The sequence below is a fragment of the Triplophysa rosa genome, linkage group LG2, assembly GCF_024868665.1.
Source record: "Triplophysa rosa linkage group LG2, Trosa_1v2, whole genome shotgun sequence".
In the NCBI taxonomy this organism is placed as follows: Eukaryota; Metazoa; Chordata; class Actinopteri; order Cypriniformes; family Nemacheilidae; genus Triplophysa; species Triplophysa rosa.
This window is the reverse complement of record NC_079891.1, coordinates 6,897,671-6,914,545: the sequence shown is the minus strand read 5'-3', so window position 1 is coordinate 6,914,545 and position 16,875 is coordinate 6,897,671. Positions and strand designations below refer to the sequence as shown.

At 38.2% G+C, this 16,875-nt stretch overlaps 2 protein-coding genes across 3 annotated transcripts; both read right to left on the bottom strand.

Moving 5' to 3' along the window:
- Positions 1-388: 388 nt before the first annotated feature.
- On the bottom strand, positions 389-8,621 carry ppm1db (protein phosphatase, Mg2+/Mn2+ dependent, 1Db). Its single transcript, XM_057328703.1, has 6 exons — positions 8,004-8,621; positions 5,932-6,160; positions 5,682-5,806; positions 5,244-5,425; positions 4,916-5,140; positions 389-1,723 (listed from the first exon to the last, which is right to left on the bottom strand). The coding sequence occupies exons 1-6, from the start codon at positions 8,479-8,481 to the stop codon at positions 1,346-1,348; spliced, it is 1,617 nt and encodes a 538-aa protein (XP_057184686.1). The 5' UTR covers positions 8,482-8,621; the 3' UTR covers positions 389-1,345.
- A 1,470-nt stretch (positions 8,622-10,091) lies between these two features.
- Positions 10,092-16,654, bottom strand: lg2h2orf42 (linkage group 2 C2orf42 homolog). Of its 2 annotated transcripts, XM_057321370.1 has the most exons (9): positions 16,580-16,654; positions 14,771-15,792; positions 14,557-14,670; positions 13,985-14,101; positions 13,630-13,734; positions 12,845-12,952; positions 12,123-12,223; positions 11,859-12,027; positions 10,092-11,215 (listed from the first exon to the last, which is right to left on the bottom strand). In XM_057321370.1, exons 2-9 carry the CDS (start codon positions 15,771-15,773, stop codon positions 11,040-11,042), a joined length of 1,893 nt encoding a protein of 630 aa, XP_057177353.1. In that variant the 5' UTR covers positions 15,774-15,792; positions 16,580-16,654; the 3' UTR covers positions 10,092-11,039. The 2 variants fall into 2 exon arrangements, with proteins under 2 accessions (XP_057177353.1, XP_057177360.1); XM_057321377.1 differs by lacking the exon at positions 13,985-14,101.
- Positions 16,655-16,875: the final 221 nt, after the last annotated feature.

Below are 16,875 nucleotides of genomic sequence, written 5' to 3'. Positions count from 1 at the left end.
ACCTGCATGATGATCTTCTGCCGAACATAAGAGAAGATATTGTGAAGAATGCTGGTAACCAAACAACCCTGGCCCCCATTGACTTGCATTGGTTTTGTGTCTATACAAAAGAAGTGAATGGGAACCGCCGTTGTTCGGCTATACCAACATTCTTCAAAATATCTTCTTTTGTGTTGTGCAGAAGAAAGAAAGTCATACAGGCTTAAAACAACACGAGGATGATTAAAAGATGATAGAAATTCCTTTTTGGGTGAACTATCCCTTTAAAAAATGCTTTCAGATTTTTTTAGGACCTTTCAATGTAAATCCAACAAACTTAATGATGCCATTATCATTCAACTTAATAATATTCCAAATAGAAATTGGCTACAGATCAAAATACTACGCAAAGGTTTAATACCATTTATTCATGGAGCAACAACATCTTGCTAAAATTGTGCTGTACAGTCTAGTAAAAAGCCTCCATATCCATCAATTTATAACCAAATATTTAGCTCTGTTACTGGTGTTGGAAGATGTTTCTGCATTACACTAACTGACATTATTGATATAAAAGGATATTAAATAAGTTACAATATCGAAATACATATGAAAATTTGGATTGCATCATAGTCAACAAACAATTCCCAACAAAAAAAAAACAGTTCTGAAGGAAATGACTGAACATGCAACTTTCCTTAAGAGTAAAACAGCCCCATAATCTTGAGAGTTGTCTCTAATTTGGTCATTGTCAAATTACATGCTCTCTAAAAAGGAAATGGAGCAACTCAAAAAAACATTTCAACATAACAATATTATTCAAATACCCTAAATAATAATATTTTGAATATGTAACACACAAAGAATGTAAATTGGCATATAGGTAAATGAACACACAAGCTCATGGGTCAAGACAATAATATGGGTATCTTGAAAATGTTAAAAACACAACAAGTACAAAAATATAGTTCATAGTACCTCCACCTATTTGGTCGTTTTCCAAAAATCTGTACATCTCTTAAGCATAAATGTAAAAGATGGACTTGAATGATGCCGTTCTTTTATTAAAAGGGATTTTGGATTCAAATATACCCTTTAGAAAACTGATGCACAGTTGTTGTCATTTTTTCCTCATAAAATAACTCTGAAAGCTAAAAGGGAGATTTATTTTTTTACTCAACTCTCACATTCACACATTTAAGAGTTCAAAAGAAAACTAGACTGGACTGAAAAATCATAGATTACAAACTCAAACAGTGGCACAAAGACACAAACAAAGGCGGTTATTTATTAATGTGACCATGCAGAATATAGAAACACCAGAATGTAGATCCCTATATGTCCCTTCATGTTTGTGTTGATCTCTTCAGCAGACGCAGAGGGTTGCTTTACGGTGCTGTAATATAGGGACGCTGGGTGTGCGTTTGGGACTCTTGGTGCCGTTGCGTTTGGGTACGGAGCGCTCGCCAGTCCTCCGTCGAGAGCTGCTGGGAGTGAGAGGGCTGCGTCTGGGCCTTTTTCCCACCGGACTCGACACATCCGGGGAGGGTAGTGGCGTCTCTAGTGTCCAGTTGTCTCCACTGGGGCACAGAGTCAAGGCAGCTCGGTCCAAGAGCTCAATGTAAGGGAGGTTTTTATCTAAAGCAGATTCTGCTAACTCCTGATTAACTCCTGACAGACCGTTTCTTCTCTCCAGGGCTGGTAAAATTTCACTGCTGGCTAAGGAGAGGTCTGGTTCCGGGGTCTGTAGAGAGGAACAGATATTACTTTCTGTTGGGCAGAAACCTCATTTTTCATGATGAGTATATTTATCATATTCATGTTACTATTGGTCACACTGCCTGTTTGTTTCTGGGTTTGACAAATATTTTTTTTAAAAATACAGTGTTCTTTTCCTCAAAATAGCATCGTCGTTAGACCTATCTCCAAAACTGCGGTTTTATTTCAGATATTTAGTCAGTTTTAAACTGGCTTAAAACACAAACAATGCGAACTTTGAAATTTCAACATTATATTTATCAACAAACGCACAAACAAGCAGGTACATTCTTGACAAGAATTGCTGACCCCTTAATGTGTTTTTTCAACCTGCATAACTTTCTTCTATGGAAAAGGAAATGTGTGTCAAGATTTCTGGAGAATTTATGCTAGTCTTTTCAATACTAAAAAAACTGAACTACCAAAAAAGACAATAAAAGTAGTCAAAGCGACTCGCACACGACATTTCGAGTCTTCTAAAGCCAAACCATTGCTTTTTTGTAAGGAACAGACTGAAACTGAAATAAAAAAAATGATTGACTGAAAATTGGGGCAGCATGATATTGAAGAAAAATGCAATAACTTGCTAAGCAATGCAATATGCGATACGATAATGCTTAAAGTTTGCAAAATCGATTAAAATTATGTTAAACTATATTTAAAAAACACAATTTACGTGACATTATTTCTGGGAGAAGAAAGCATCACTCTCTTGGTCTTTCCATTGCATTGTGCTAAAACTTATTTAAAATCAATTCATTTAAAATGAATTAAAATCACTGGCAAATCATTGTCACATATGCTGAAATATTACTTTTATATACACGTGTCAATATGGACTCAGCATGAAATTCTGTAAGACGCAGAGCTGCGAAAAAGAAAACAAATCTTTCCAATTCTCAATGACATGAGGCTGAGTAAATAATTATAGATTTCTCCTTTCTCAGTTAAAAAGTGTAACAGACCTGGAAACGATTTCAACTGCAAACAAATGACGACAACAACTCTATGACATGCCTTAAAGACAAAATACAAATAAACCGAATGCAAGGTCTGGACTTCATCACAGCTTTACAATAGAGAAAACGTGGCGTGGCTGCTCTTTTGCATTCCCTTGCCCTGTTCTTTATTTCCCCTCTATCAAAATCATAATAGCACCAGCAGGCCAAACAGGAAAAAAGATCAAAGCAGCTTCCCTAAACCTCAAATCCACTCCACTTAAAAGGATTAAAAACACAAACATCTGTCCACTCTCCAGCTCCACAACCCAAAGCAAAGCAAAACAGCCGAGAGCAGCCGGTGGAGCCCTGCTTCGAACACACAAACGCACAGACATGGCTTCCATCGAAACCGCTCTGACAATAGAGGCCTCAATGGGGAAAGTGTTTGAGAGAAGAGAGTGAAAGATAAAGAGTTGGGACTCTTTTCGTGGGCCTGCTGCCAATGTGTGGCTAACATAAAGAGGAACTCTGTGAAAGGTCTTATCTGTACGGTTCTGATGACTGAGTCTGGACAGTGTAAGGGCATCTCTTGAAGTTCAGGCTTTTCATGAACTCCTGTTTTTGTCTGCAATGTCTACTTTTTGTCCAACTAGCAGCCGCAAACTTGTCATTTAGTGGCAATCTTTTGCATTTATTTCTTTGAGGGGAATAATTCAACCAAAAATAAAATGCTCTCATAATTTACTGATAGTCTTCCCTGTTTCAATTGAATATAGATTAAACCTTATTAAAGTTACAAAAGTTAATCAAGAGCAACTTGTGATTTTTGTTCTTTGTTTTATGATGAACATTAAAAACAGACAAGTTTATTACTCCGCTGTCACTTTAAGAAATGCAATATAATGCATTTTATTTCTCAACTGTTTACATTCACTTAACACATAACAGACTATGTTTACGAGGATACTCATCCAACACAGGCATTTTGATATAATTTAATGTGAATATGTATGTACAGGTCGCAACTCAATTCAGTATTGCTGCGGGTCTCTGAAAAGCAGATTGATGTGTTGCATTGTACACAAAAAAACTGCTCAAACAGCAAACGATTGCTGAATTTAGTTATGTTTCGGTTTAACGTACGCTTTAATATTTAAAGTGGCTTTAAAGGGATAGTTCATGAATTAAATTGTTCCAAACCTGTATAAATTTCTTTGTTCTGATGAACACAAAGAGAGATATTTAGAATAATGTTAGCAACTGGGATTTCTGGGGCACCATTGACTACCATAGTAGAAGAAATTAAAATGGTGTCAAAGGTGCCCCAGAACTGTTTGTTGTCCTAAATTCTTCAAAATATTTCATTTTGTGTTCAACAGAACAAAAAATATATACAATATTTTTTTCCACTATGGAAGTCAATGATGCCCCAGAAATGTCAGTTGCTAACATTTTTCCAAATATCTTTCTTTGTGTTCAACAGAACAAATTGTGATTTATACAGGTTGGAACAACTTGAGGGTGAGTAATTCATGACAGAATTGACATTTTTGGGTGAACTATCCCTTTAAAACACATGCAAAATACAAAATCTATTGTGAGGATGCAGGACTGACCCAGTCGGACAAGTGACAGTGACTGTCCCAATATTTGTTAAAATTCGTCCAGAAGAATCTGCCGTTTTGGGAGCCTGAAACCGCTATTTTTTTTAAACCTGTGGTCCCAGAGTGGATAAATCTGAAAACGCCACCCTTGCGTTTTCGTGTGTACAGCCGATCCGTATATTTTCTGAAACGATGATGTCAACACCCCAGCGTGCAAAGTTTATGCGCATGCTCCAAGTCTTCTCCGTTTTTAGTATATCTCTGTGGCAGAATTACAGCGCCACATACTGATTTGGCATGTATACTACATCATTTTGATATTTCTTGAGAAGATGCTGTGAAAAGGAAAAAAGCTCTGGTTTTGTGTGGATGTGGCCTTAATTATGAGAGATTTTTCATTTTTGGGTGAACTATTCTTTTGTTATCTAGAATACTTACTTAATATAAACACCTAATGCTTCTGTATAAGCGACATCAAGACATCTTTGTATCTTTATTCTGTTGCTTATAGCTATTCTATAACTTTATATTCTCTTTATCTCCTCTGGCTTGCTCACAGGGGGCTCTATTTTCCATGCTTTAAAACAATATGCATTCTAAAAAGGGCTGACGTGACTCTTTTTTTGCATTTACCTTGATGAGTGGCGTGTTGGAGCGAGACCCTGTTGCCAGGTCGGAGTGTGGGCCCTCGGTCAGGCTGAGTATGACCTCATCTCTGTGCATAGGTAGGTGGGCCTTTCCAGGCTCAGGCAGGGCTATGACTATGACGCTGGTGTTATCTGCACGGAGCATCCGCTGACGCCAGCGCATCAACGCGTGGCAGCCTAACCGCCGCGCGACCGACATCCCGAAATGTGCCTGGGGGAAGTAAAAAACATACATACTCTTAAAGCTCAAGTGACAAAAACGAACAACTATTGATGCAAAGTGGTTGATGAAAATTTGCTAAAGTTATTCGTACCACAGATTCATCGTGGCTCTGGCACACAGTCACCGCCTCCTGTGGCGGCACCATGTTCCACAGCCCGTCACTGCCAACGATGATGTAACGATGACGTCTAGGGTCAAGGGTCACCACACTGATGTCAGGCTCTGGAGACACCACAAATTCTCCACTGTAGAAGTCGTAACTCCATAGATCACCTGCACAGACACATTCACAGCAATTTGCAAACATTTGCATCAGTTTCAGAATGGTTTTCCAGCGTTTCCCAACAGGATGGTTTCCTGACATCAGACAGCTCCGCTCGCGGGATAAAAAACGTTTTTACCATGCTTCAAAATACCAGTTTAACAAATTCAGTCACCTTAAAAAAAAAACGACACCAACTACAATGTGATAAAATTGACACTGCATTACTTTTGAGTTAAAAGTGTAATGAAGTGCCCTGTTGTTTACCAAGAGCTCTGGCCACAGCGAGGAAGGGGATCTGGTCGATCGGGGTGCTCCTCCTTACAGGGCCGTTGTGAGTTAGTCGAGGTCTCTTCCATACCACACGATTCACTCCAGACTTCTTCACCACACTACATGAACACAAATAAAGTCAAAGAAAAAGAAATCGGGCTTTTAGAACAGAAAAACGTGTTTTTCACTTGTTAAAGAATCTATGAATCTATGTTATCCCGGAGTCATTGCGAGCGCCTCTCACCTGCCTCCCAGTCCCTCAATTCTCTGCTTTTCTTTCGGGAGCTCTGGCTTGTGGTCTTGTGTGACCTCCACAGCTTTGATGACTTTATCGGAGGGATCTTCCCTCACGCCCAGCACGACAGATGAGTCCCCAACGTGAGCCACAAACATGTGGTCCCCTCTGATGACTACCACGCTGGCTGTAGTGCCCGAGGTGCTGGGCAGGCCTGTTAATGTCTTTGGCCATTCAGCTGAAGAACAGACACAGGGTTAACATAAAGCAAAACTCATTTTAACCAGTTCATCCGAATGCTTTGCTAATGATCAAATGTTTGTGTCAAAATTCCCATGACATTTACAAGCTTGAGAAGACTTTTTTCCGGAAGTTAATTTTGGTTTGTAAGATTGGAGCATAGATAAATACATTTAAAGCCCATTCACACCAAAAAACATAACTATGAAGATAATTACAACGATAGCTTAAACGCCAAAAGTTTCATGGATTTTAAGGCCAAAACTCAAAAAGACCCAAAACAAAATCACTCTCAAAGTAATGACAAACATTGTTGTTCTGTTGTTATAATTGTTAGTACTTGTTGTGGTGTAGAATATGCTATTCTCTTAAAATATAATGCTTCTTATAACTTTATATATGTGACCCTGGATCACAAAACCAGTCTTAAGTAGCACGGGAACATTTTTAGTAAAAGACAAAAATACATTGTGTGGGTCAAAATTATCGATTTTTCTTTTATGCCGAAAATCATTAGGATATTAAGTAAAGATCATGTTCCATGAAGATATTTTGTAAATTTCCTACCTTAAATATATAAAAACTTTATTTTTTGAGTAGATGGTCTGCCACAGTGCCCCTGATTAACATCTTCAAAGGCGATTTTCTCAATATTTTGATTTTTTTGCGCTCTCAGATTCCAGAGTTTTAAACGGTTGTATCTCAGCCAGATATTGTCCTATTTTAACAACTCATATATCTGTAGAAAGTTTATTTATTCAGCTTTCAGATTATGTAAAAATCTCAATTTCGAAAAATTGACCCATAATACTGGTTTTGTTGTCCAGGGTCACATACTATATTGTTTATTGGTCCTTGGTGTAAACAGGCCTTTGTGGTTCTTTATGGATCTTGAGAGCACAACTGTCATTTGATCTCATTGTGATTAAAAGAACTGCTTTGACATTCTGCAATGTATCTTCTATTGTGTTTTACTAAAGAATAGGGCTGTAACGATTCACCGTGAGCCGGTAGAAAATCGATTATAATGTGTGAATATTCAAATCGGTTGAGGTGTGAACTGAATCGCAATACATTTTTTGAACAGCAAGGGCCGCCATGTTCACTGCAAACCTAAACGTGGACATGCTGATATTTCTTAAATGCAAAAAAATCCAAGAAAAGCACAGACAGTATTAGTTTGTTTATATTAAAGATACCTTTTCTATTATTAATTTGTTTTAAAATTGCAGTTTAGTTTTGTTATTTGAAATAAAAAAAAATATTATACAAAGAAACGTGAAGCATTTAAGAAATAATGCAAGGGAAGTTTTTCATTTCTAATTTGTTTCAACTCATTTTGTAAAAATAAATCGTGAATAAATCGCATCGTGAGATCAGAATCGTGAATCGCATCGCATCGTGACCTGAGTGAATCGTTACATCCCTACTAAAGAACTTACTATTCTACTTAATTCAGTGGGCGTTTGTTTTATTTATCAGACGGTTTGCAAAACTACTGTCTGTATTAGAGTCTTGTCTGAGTAAATCACACACACGCCTGTCAATACTTTTTGCACATGCACACTGCAGCTCTTCCATCAGAATTTTTCCTTCCTTTCCTTGGATTGTAAATAGAAATGAGTGGCGCTCAATTTCAAAAAGTGTATTTGCCCGCTGTATTGCATAATCTCGGCCATCGTATTTATTCTAAATAATCTGTCCCGAAACATTTAAAAACCCTACCACGAACGGTAGACGGCTTGGAGATCTTACAACGATAAAAGACCTAGAATATTGGAACTGCACCCAATCAATCAAACGCAATGTTTGCATGGAAAAATACACCCGACTGTACTTACGCAGCTTTTTCCACATTGCATGATGACAAGCGATGAAACCTTTGCGAATTGCGGTGCAAACTTTTCGGTAATCCTTGGACCAAAAGCCTCGCTGCTTCTTTAGAAAATCCCACAAGTGATCGCGAGCGAAGAGCGCTGCTTCTCGCCCGCCATGCCCGTCAAACACAGCGAAGAAGCCGACCGATCTCCTGCTTTGCGGCGCCGCCGGTTCATTCTGGTGCTCCTCCGTACCGTCGCTCGCATCAGACGGCAGAGTATTTCTCCACGTTACCATGACGGGTAACGGCTTGTTTATGCAGTCCGACGGGTCGCGTTCCGCATCAGGTTCCTGGTCCGGCTTTGGGTCGGTGTGTCCGGCCGCTTGCAGCTCGTCGTCACTGGGCTCCAGCTCCACGATCACCTCTGTTAAATCCTCCATGTATTTCCTTCCTCCTTGCTCGGAGAATACGCTCACTCGCAGCGATAGGTCGGGATTCATGGCCGATCGCACAGTCCTTGTTAATAAATCAACCTGAAGACTGCAAAAGCGTGGTTAAAATGTTTTAGTTAACGTTAAAAACATTTATTAAGCCGAGCTCGTCTTTTGTTTATTTTCTGCCCGTCTTCTTCCTGTTAGTGTTAGTGTCACAGTAATGGAAAGAGCGTTAGTAGTGTAATTACCGCCCTCTGCTGGACAGGAGTGTAGGTTCAACAGTGCAGTGGGATATTTTAAGTACTTACTGCACACTGCCCATTTAAAAATGTGTGAAACCGTAAACATTATGGTTGTTAATATCTATACAATAGGGTTAGCCAGTCGTGAAAGTGGGCTTTTAAAAAACGTATAAATATATTCTACTGTAAATGTATAAATATAATAATAAAAGCAGTATACAGTATCGTCAGGTAAAGAGAAAACGAGATTGAAATTATGAGATTAATGATACATACAATAATGTATGTTCATATGTTTGTTTTGTCGACTGACCTTTTATCTTATGCATTTTATTTATTTGTTTGTTTGATAGTACTTTTATTCTGGTATGCTAAGTATAGTGAAGTCTTATGTAAACCATGGAGCACTCATCTGTCAACTTCATGAAGTTCTTCAGAAACTATGCAGAAGACTTTCTTGTGGTGGTTCTTCCTTAGTTTGTAGTGTTTTGTGGTGTGACTTAACACCTCTGACCCAGTTTTTTGTCAGGTAGGGTAAAGACAATCTAGTCTAAACCATATAGCAGGTTGGTTTTCTTCCGGTGTGACTGAAAGAATTCATTGTGGTTGTTCTTGAAGGTGTGAGTTTGAACTTATTATTTGTTAGCTATATCTTATATCTTTTATTTGTTGCAATAATAGGAAAGATAAAAAAACCTAAAAGTAGAAGTAAACAAAAAGTTAAATATTGTAAAATAGTCAAACTAAAAAATATCTGAACCAACAAAAATAAGTTAAACAGTATTAATGATGATTCCTTGAAGTGCTTTTGTTAGGGGATCAGCTGTCATTCAATTCTTAGTACAGCGTTTTATTTAACGTTCAATAATTTAACGTCAATAAGTTGTAAATCAACAATGACCATCTTAACAGTTACACTCAGCACAGGCACATATAATGATAGCAGTGCATATAATCAGGAAATAGTAAGCAGATCAAAAGTGGTTTAGTTTGTAGTTTAAAAAGTCACAGGAGGCAGCTGTAACAATACTTTAAAACAGTGAAAGCTGGGTAAATAAATATATAGGCAAACTTTTAATTTATATTTAATTTACATACCTATTTGTGACCCTGGACAACAAAGCCAGTCTTAAGGGTCAATTTTTCGAAATCGAGTAAACCGAACAAAAACGTTTTCTATTATTGATATATGATTTGTTAGGATAGAACAATATCAAATAGATACCAAACTTGAGTGGGTAATTCCCAAAGAGCTGGCAGCGAGTGAGGTTTGTAGGCGTTTTTGCTGCATCGACTCACAAAAATAAAGTCTTTATATATTTAGGAAATTTACAAAATATATTCATGGAACATAATCTTTACCTAATATCCTAATGATTTTGGGCATAAAATACAAATTTATCATTTTGACCCATACAATGTATTTTTGGCTATTACTAAAAATGTTCCTGTTAAGACAACACACGATTCACATTTTTGTTCCTTGCACGTTTAAAGCAAATAACATTTCAGCAGAACTTTTACTGGACATAATTTGAATCACTGAAATAATCATTTTTATTGTGAATCGTGAGTCATAACACCTTCATGATATATATTCTAAGCAAAAATTGTGACAATATCAAACATTGTGCAGGTTTAATACATTGTTGCGTGACATTAACATTAAGTTGTATTCAGTAAGCATCCAAAATAAAAAGTTTACATTTGCACACCTAAAGATGAATGTTATACCACTGCTTTAGTTAAACAAATAAATAACAAGCAATTATTTGAAAGACAGCACAAGCAAAATTTAACCAAATATATTAATTAGGTTTTAAATGATAAAATAACAGATGTACTGTAACTAAATATTTGCTTGTTAAATGGATAAAAACATGTCCATGGTTAATGTGGTGAACTTAACAGTTACAAAAAAAACACCTTGAAACCAGCTGGTTCCAGGTCACTGCGAAAATTGTTTTTGAAAGTAAAAAAAGTGAGAATGAGGTATTGCAAAAAGTCTATTGCAATAAAGAAATAGTTGACTGTGATATGGAACATATAACTTATTATTATTGTACAGCATTATACGCATTGTTATTACATTATTATTATTTTGTTGTATATTTACATGAACACAGTAAACAGTGTCTCGTGATGCAATTTACGTGTTAAGTGATTCTAACCATATGATTTGGATAACAACCTTAGAAACAACAGTTCAATGTACACTACACTGTAAAATGACAGTGAAGGTTTCCTGAGTAGCTCCTTACAGTTTTCAATAAAACTGCTCTGCTGATATTAAAACACACCAAATAAGTGCATTAAAATGCTTATATGAAACCGAGTTTGAAATGAGAGCATTCTATGTTGTGACTGGGGATAAATTCATCTTCACTTGGTTAGGCTGCTATCCGTCACTGTTTTCTCCATCCCAGAGCTCTTGCTGCCTTCAGGTTTTCCTCCCACCTGATGGCCGTACTCGAACCGGATTCTCAGTTCTCCCACTTGAGAGTGTGGAAGGATGTCTGGGATCCACTCGATTACAAAGGGCACAGGATCTGTGTGCTCTGCAGAACATGTACCCGAGATATAGTAGCACAGTGTGTCAGTTATATAGCATTGTGCAGTGTCATATGGAGAATACCTATAAGGTAAGTTAAAAAGTTTGTTCACCCAAAAATTCTTTCATCATTTACTTACCCATGTCATTTCAAACCTGCCTTTTTCTTCCACAGAACACAAAAGAAGATATTGTGAAGAATGTTGCCGGTAACCACACAACATTGGCGCCCATTGACTTCCATTGTATGGACACAAAAGCACTTCTCAAATTCTCAAAATATCTTCTTTTGTGTTCCACTGAAAAAAGTGTCATATACAGACATGTGCATGACATGATGGTGAATAAATAATAACAGGATTTTTATTTTTGGGTGAACTATCCCTTTATGTCTCAGTCTCCCATCTGTTTGATGGAAATGTTTAATATAGCCATTTGTTTGTGTGGTTTTATTATGCAAAATGTAATTAATAATTTAAAAGACATTAATCGAATCATTTTCATGTTGAAGACCACAAACATCAACAGACTGATGCATTTCTCTTCACTAAGATCTCAACCAAAATCTCTATATTACAGGCTCATAAACCTTCAAGTATGATTAATAATCTGTAAATATTTTAAGTGAACGTAAATATGTGCAGACTCACCCGCTCTGAGAAAGGTGCAGAGCTCCAGTGGTCTGATGGGCAGAGGCTTGTTAGAGCGTAACTGACTGCAGGCATCTGATCCAGAATCAGAAGGGTTATCCCGACACCGGTATGGTGAATAGGAGCCATCGCTGTTCTTCACAAAACTCTGAGTGAGTTCCAGGGGTAACTGATCAAACAGAATGTCATCATTTAGAGACTGTCATGATATAGATGATATTACTGAGGTGAGGCAGAAAAATCAGTTAGAAAAGAAGTACACACCTCTGGTGTATCAAAGATGCGTTTCACGTGTAGCAAGTTGGTGATGTGCCAGGTGTATTTAGAGAAAGAGCCAAGAGGCAAAGCATCACTGCGCACAAATGCTAAAGATACAGAAATAACAAGAAAAACAAAAACAAAGGATGAACATAGGATAAAATATATTCAAGGCACTTTTAATCTGAAACATATAAGACGTTTACTTTTACAGCAGGGTTGAAATTCTGCATTGATCAGCATCCAGAACAAGAACCACTTGTTTTATAACCATTATTTCATATCATCGCTGTCCTTCTGCAACCTTGTATGTCCTAATCACCGTTTTTCAGGAAATGGAAAAGCCACTTCACTTTTGAAATGATTAAATACGGGGATGTCAAAGTTGACAAGCAATTTTGAATACTTTTTATTGGTTAGATATTTGCAAAACCCAGTGACAAACATAAAGGGTGACTAATAATAATCATTTATGGCATTTATGGATTTAGGGCTTTCCTGTGGCTCAGTGGTTAGCAACGCCAAGGTCATGGGTTCGATCCCAGGGATTGCACATACTTGGATACAAATGTCTATGTAAATGTATAATGCAAAGTAAGTCGCTTTGGATCAAAGTAAAAGTTTAAAAAAATGTAAATGTAAAAACGCATAAAATAAAAATATGCGAAATATGGAGACACGAGGTTTCAGAAAGACAGAGGTGAGAATTAATTGAAGAACTGACTCACTGGTGGTGTAGTTGGGCAGTCTTCTCTTCTTTGAGCCCAATGACAAACGCTGCTGTAGGGCGTTAAAGAAAGCTTGCGGGATGTGGAAGACCAGTGGCTCTGGCTTTCCTGTTCATGTAATATCAACATCATGTACATAACATCCTGTTCATATGATCAGCATCAACTCAATATTTACATCTGACAAATGTAAACAGATGTCAGAAAACCTTAAAAATTATTACAAACATATAGAAAAAATTCACATAGCAAAGTCAAGAATATGTGCAGGTCATATTTCACCCCACCCACTTCATAATCTCTATATGTATTTATACAATTCTTACACAAATGCAAAAATAATAACATTATCAATTGCGTTATATTTATAAAAGTAATGTTTGTTTATATAATGTAATATTTGTGCCTTTAATTTATGTACATTTAAATAAAAAAATGTAACAAGACAGGATTACTATTTCTGTCATAAAGGGATGTACTGTACATAAAGGGAAGGGGGGGTGCAAAACTGTCAAAAAGTTACAATACAAAAAATGGTCCTGAAAATACACGGTTGTTTCTTCATTGAAAATATATGTTTTTGTTTTTATGGTTAAGTGTGACCTGCACACATTCTTAGGTCCTGCTTTAAAGTCACTACGCTTTTTTGCACCATGCAGTTTATAAAATAAAAAGATCCATTTCTGATTGACCTTTATCCGTCTGGGTTTAATTCAGTGTACATTTAGCAATTTCTTCATTTGCCAAACACAATCTTATCAAGATTTCCTCTAATATGGTCTTACCATCAAACTGGAAGTGCATCGTTTGATGGATCCTCTCAGTGACGCTGACCAACCATTGCTGGAAACCCAGTGACACGCGAGTCTCATCCACTGGTTGGCTGCTTCCTGCACCAGATCACATAAAAGACATTAAAAACCCACAACCGGCAAACTCTGAAAAAACTAATTGAAGCCATCTACTATATTTTCAAACTTAAAAGGGTGAAATCATCATAAATATCTCAAAACAACCCGGAGAAAAGTGGTTATGTAATTAGGCCACAAGAAAATGAAAGGCCAAGAAGGGAAGGGAAGAGCATGAAGATGGAATAAAGCAGAAATACAGTCAAAGAAAAAGAGTAGTATCTGGCAGCACCTGGGTTTTTAAGCCCAGCAGAACTGGAGTGATTTTTGTGAGTGGGCTTGCATTGGTTTAGAGTGGGTGCAGAAGGGTCTCTGACAGCCAGAGGAGATGGAGACGAGACAGAGGAAGCTGTGGGAGGTCCGGAAAGACAAAGAATAAAAGAGGAAAACAGATTTGAACCGTGCAGGACCACATACTGTAGAATCGACGTTATTAGACCTTCATGTCTAAACACTGTCACTTACAACACATTCCTCACTCCCTGCAGGTTACATTATTAAATATTGCTCAACATATTTAAAGGGACCGTTCACCCATTAACTCAACCTCATGTCATTCCAAACCTGTATCACTTTCTTTCTTCTGCAGAACACAAAATATATTTTGAAGAATGTTGGTATAACCAACAACACTGGCCCCCATTGATTTACATTGTATGGACACAAAACCACTGAGACGTTTTTCAAAATATCATCTTTTGTGTTCCACAGAAGCAGTCATATACAGGTTTCGTACGACATGAAGGTATAAATGTATAACCTTATACGGCATAAAAGTGGTCCTAACCATTATCTTGGGCTTACCAGTAGAGGACTCCATGAGTTTGAGTCTCTTGGAACGATGAGAGATGGAGGGCTCAATGTGCTGCTTAGATTCGGATATACTGAGCACTGTGGCGTCTGTCCAATCCTGCACTCCTGAACATACACACAAGTAATGCTGACAATCACCTCTGATGCATAGATATTGAGCAACAGAGCTCTGTCCGGGTGCACACAACCTTAAAGATGATCTTACCATTCAAGTTGTAGTTCAGAAAAGCTGAAAACTCAAAGGCCAGCTTCTCATCACTTGTAAAGGCACAAACGCAAGCGAAGAAGTGCAGGCAGTGTTCAGGTAAACTGTGCGGTTTGTCTTTGTCCTTGAGGTTGGGCTGACCCAAACTCCTCGGCCCTAATGCCCCTTTGACAGTGGGAACGTGACATGCACAGCGAAAGGGAACCGAACCCTCGCTCTTCTCTTTAGCTCCAGATAAGCCCACCGTCAGATGCAGCAGTCCCAGAGGATGGGTATCATCCGGCTGGCATTTCACTATCAGGGTACCTTTGGAGACCCGCTGCACTAGAGGTCCGGGTGTCTCTGTCGCCAGCCTCCACAACTCCTCTTTGGCCTGAGACGTGGCCACTAGGGCCTCCAGCACAGAGCTCTTGAGCGGCAGCGGTGTGGCTTGAGTCTGACACTCCATCGCTTGCTTAACGTGGGTGCAGGGACTTTTGGGTGCCTTCTGGCCGCTTTCAACCAAAGACTCGCTTTGGTTCTGCTGGCACGAGGGCATGTAACAGCGCCCGAGGTTGAGGCGGGTCAGCAGGGTCCCGTCAGCTGTAGTGATGGCTGTGTCTGTGGGGACCAACTCCACAAAGCCTCGCTGCTCAGAACCACGCCCCCGTTGACGTATCGAGAACACCTGAGCCCCCCCGGCTCTGCCGCCTCCACCGTCCATAACGACCTGAACCACTTCAGACGCCCCTTTCTTTAAACGCCCTGTCCCGTGAACTCCAACCCTCAAGACGGTTCCGCAAGCTTTGTTCTTGCAGCTGAGGCCACGGGTGCCATTGTAAACACCGCACTGAGGGCACTTGCGGATGCCTCTTAGGGTAGCCTTGCCCAGGTTAGACAGGAAAGAGGGCGTCTTCGGTTTGTCCCGAGGTTTCCCAGAAGTGTTACTGGAGGTTTGGGTGACAGGAGAAACCACGGTCTGAGTCGCCAGAGGTACTCCGGAGTTTACCAGAGGGCTGGCCATTTGTTTGTTATGACATACACTACGATGGAAAGCAACACATGTGAATTTTAATAACAAAAGGAAACCTTAAACAAAGATTTAAAGTATTTACTTTCACAATAAAGCGCTGGTAGTCCTTACAAAAATGAACCATTATTTAACAATAAAGTTTTTATCTCACTAGTAACTATTAGTTAACCATGCTATTTGAAGTGGTAATACAAATAAAAAAATGGTAATCAGTCTACCAAAAATAAAAGCATGGTTACTTCACTTTTCTTACAATTAAACCATTGATAAAACTCAAGGTGAAAAGTAAAATCATGATATTTCTATATAGAGAGGCATTTGCCATAGTCGTGTACCAACAAGCCTGGTATTGGTTTGATAGTACCGAATATGACGCTAATAATATAGTAGCACCACGGTACTCGCTTTGTTAGTGTAATACCTAATGAATATTATTAATTAATTAACTAACGAATAAATAAATATGTATTGTCCAAAACTCTCATCTCAACACCAGGACAAATAAGTTATTGGCATAGTTTATAGCAATTCAAACATGTAACGTAAACCTAAATAACAAATACGAAAAAACATTTGAAGGCAGTCAATTAACGTACTTTAAACACATCTTCAAATCCTTGCCAGAACACTAATGACCACAGTTGTAAAACTGGGTTTTGGTTAATGTTAAATGTCGCTGCTATTTTACAGTACTACAGTATAAGCTTAACAAAACATCAAAATCACTTTCGAATATGCGTTCACGGTATGATCATAAATGAATGATGTAAATGTGTGATGATGAGAGACGCGCCAACCTCTGGAGCGCTCAGATTCAATGCAGATCTTCAGTAGCCGTCGCCATTGCTTCTTACATACAGACACTCTGCCGCAACTGTAACGAGCCTCCTGATTGGACACACGCACACCAATCAAATGCATTCTGGGATTTGAAGTCTCTAGCGACTGAGAAGACTTCCTCACATTGGTCATTAATATTTTGGTCAATTATTTTCTGATGTCGCTGCTACGTTTTTCTACTTTTTTTGCACTTTTAAGATGTTTTAGGATAATCATGTGAAACAAATGAATTATGTGTGAAACTTGAAATTAT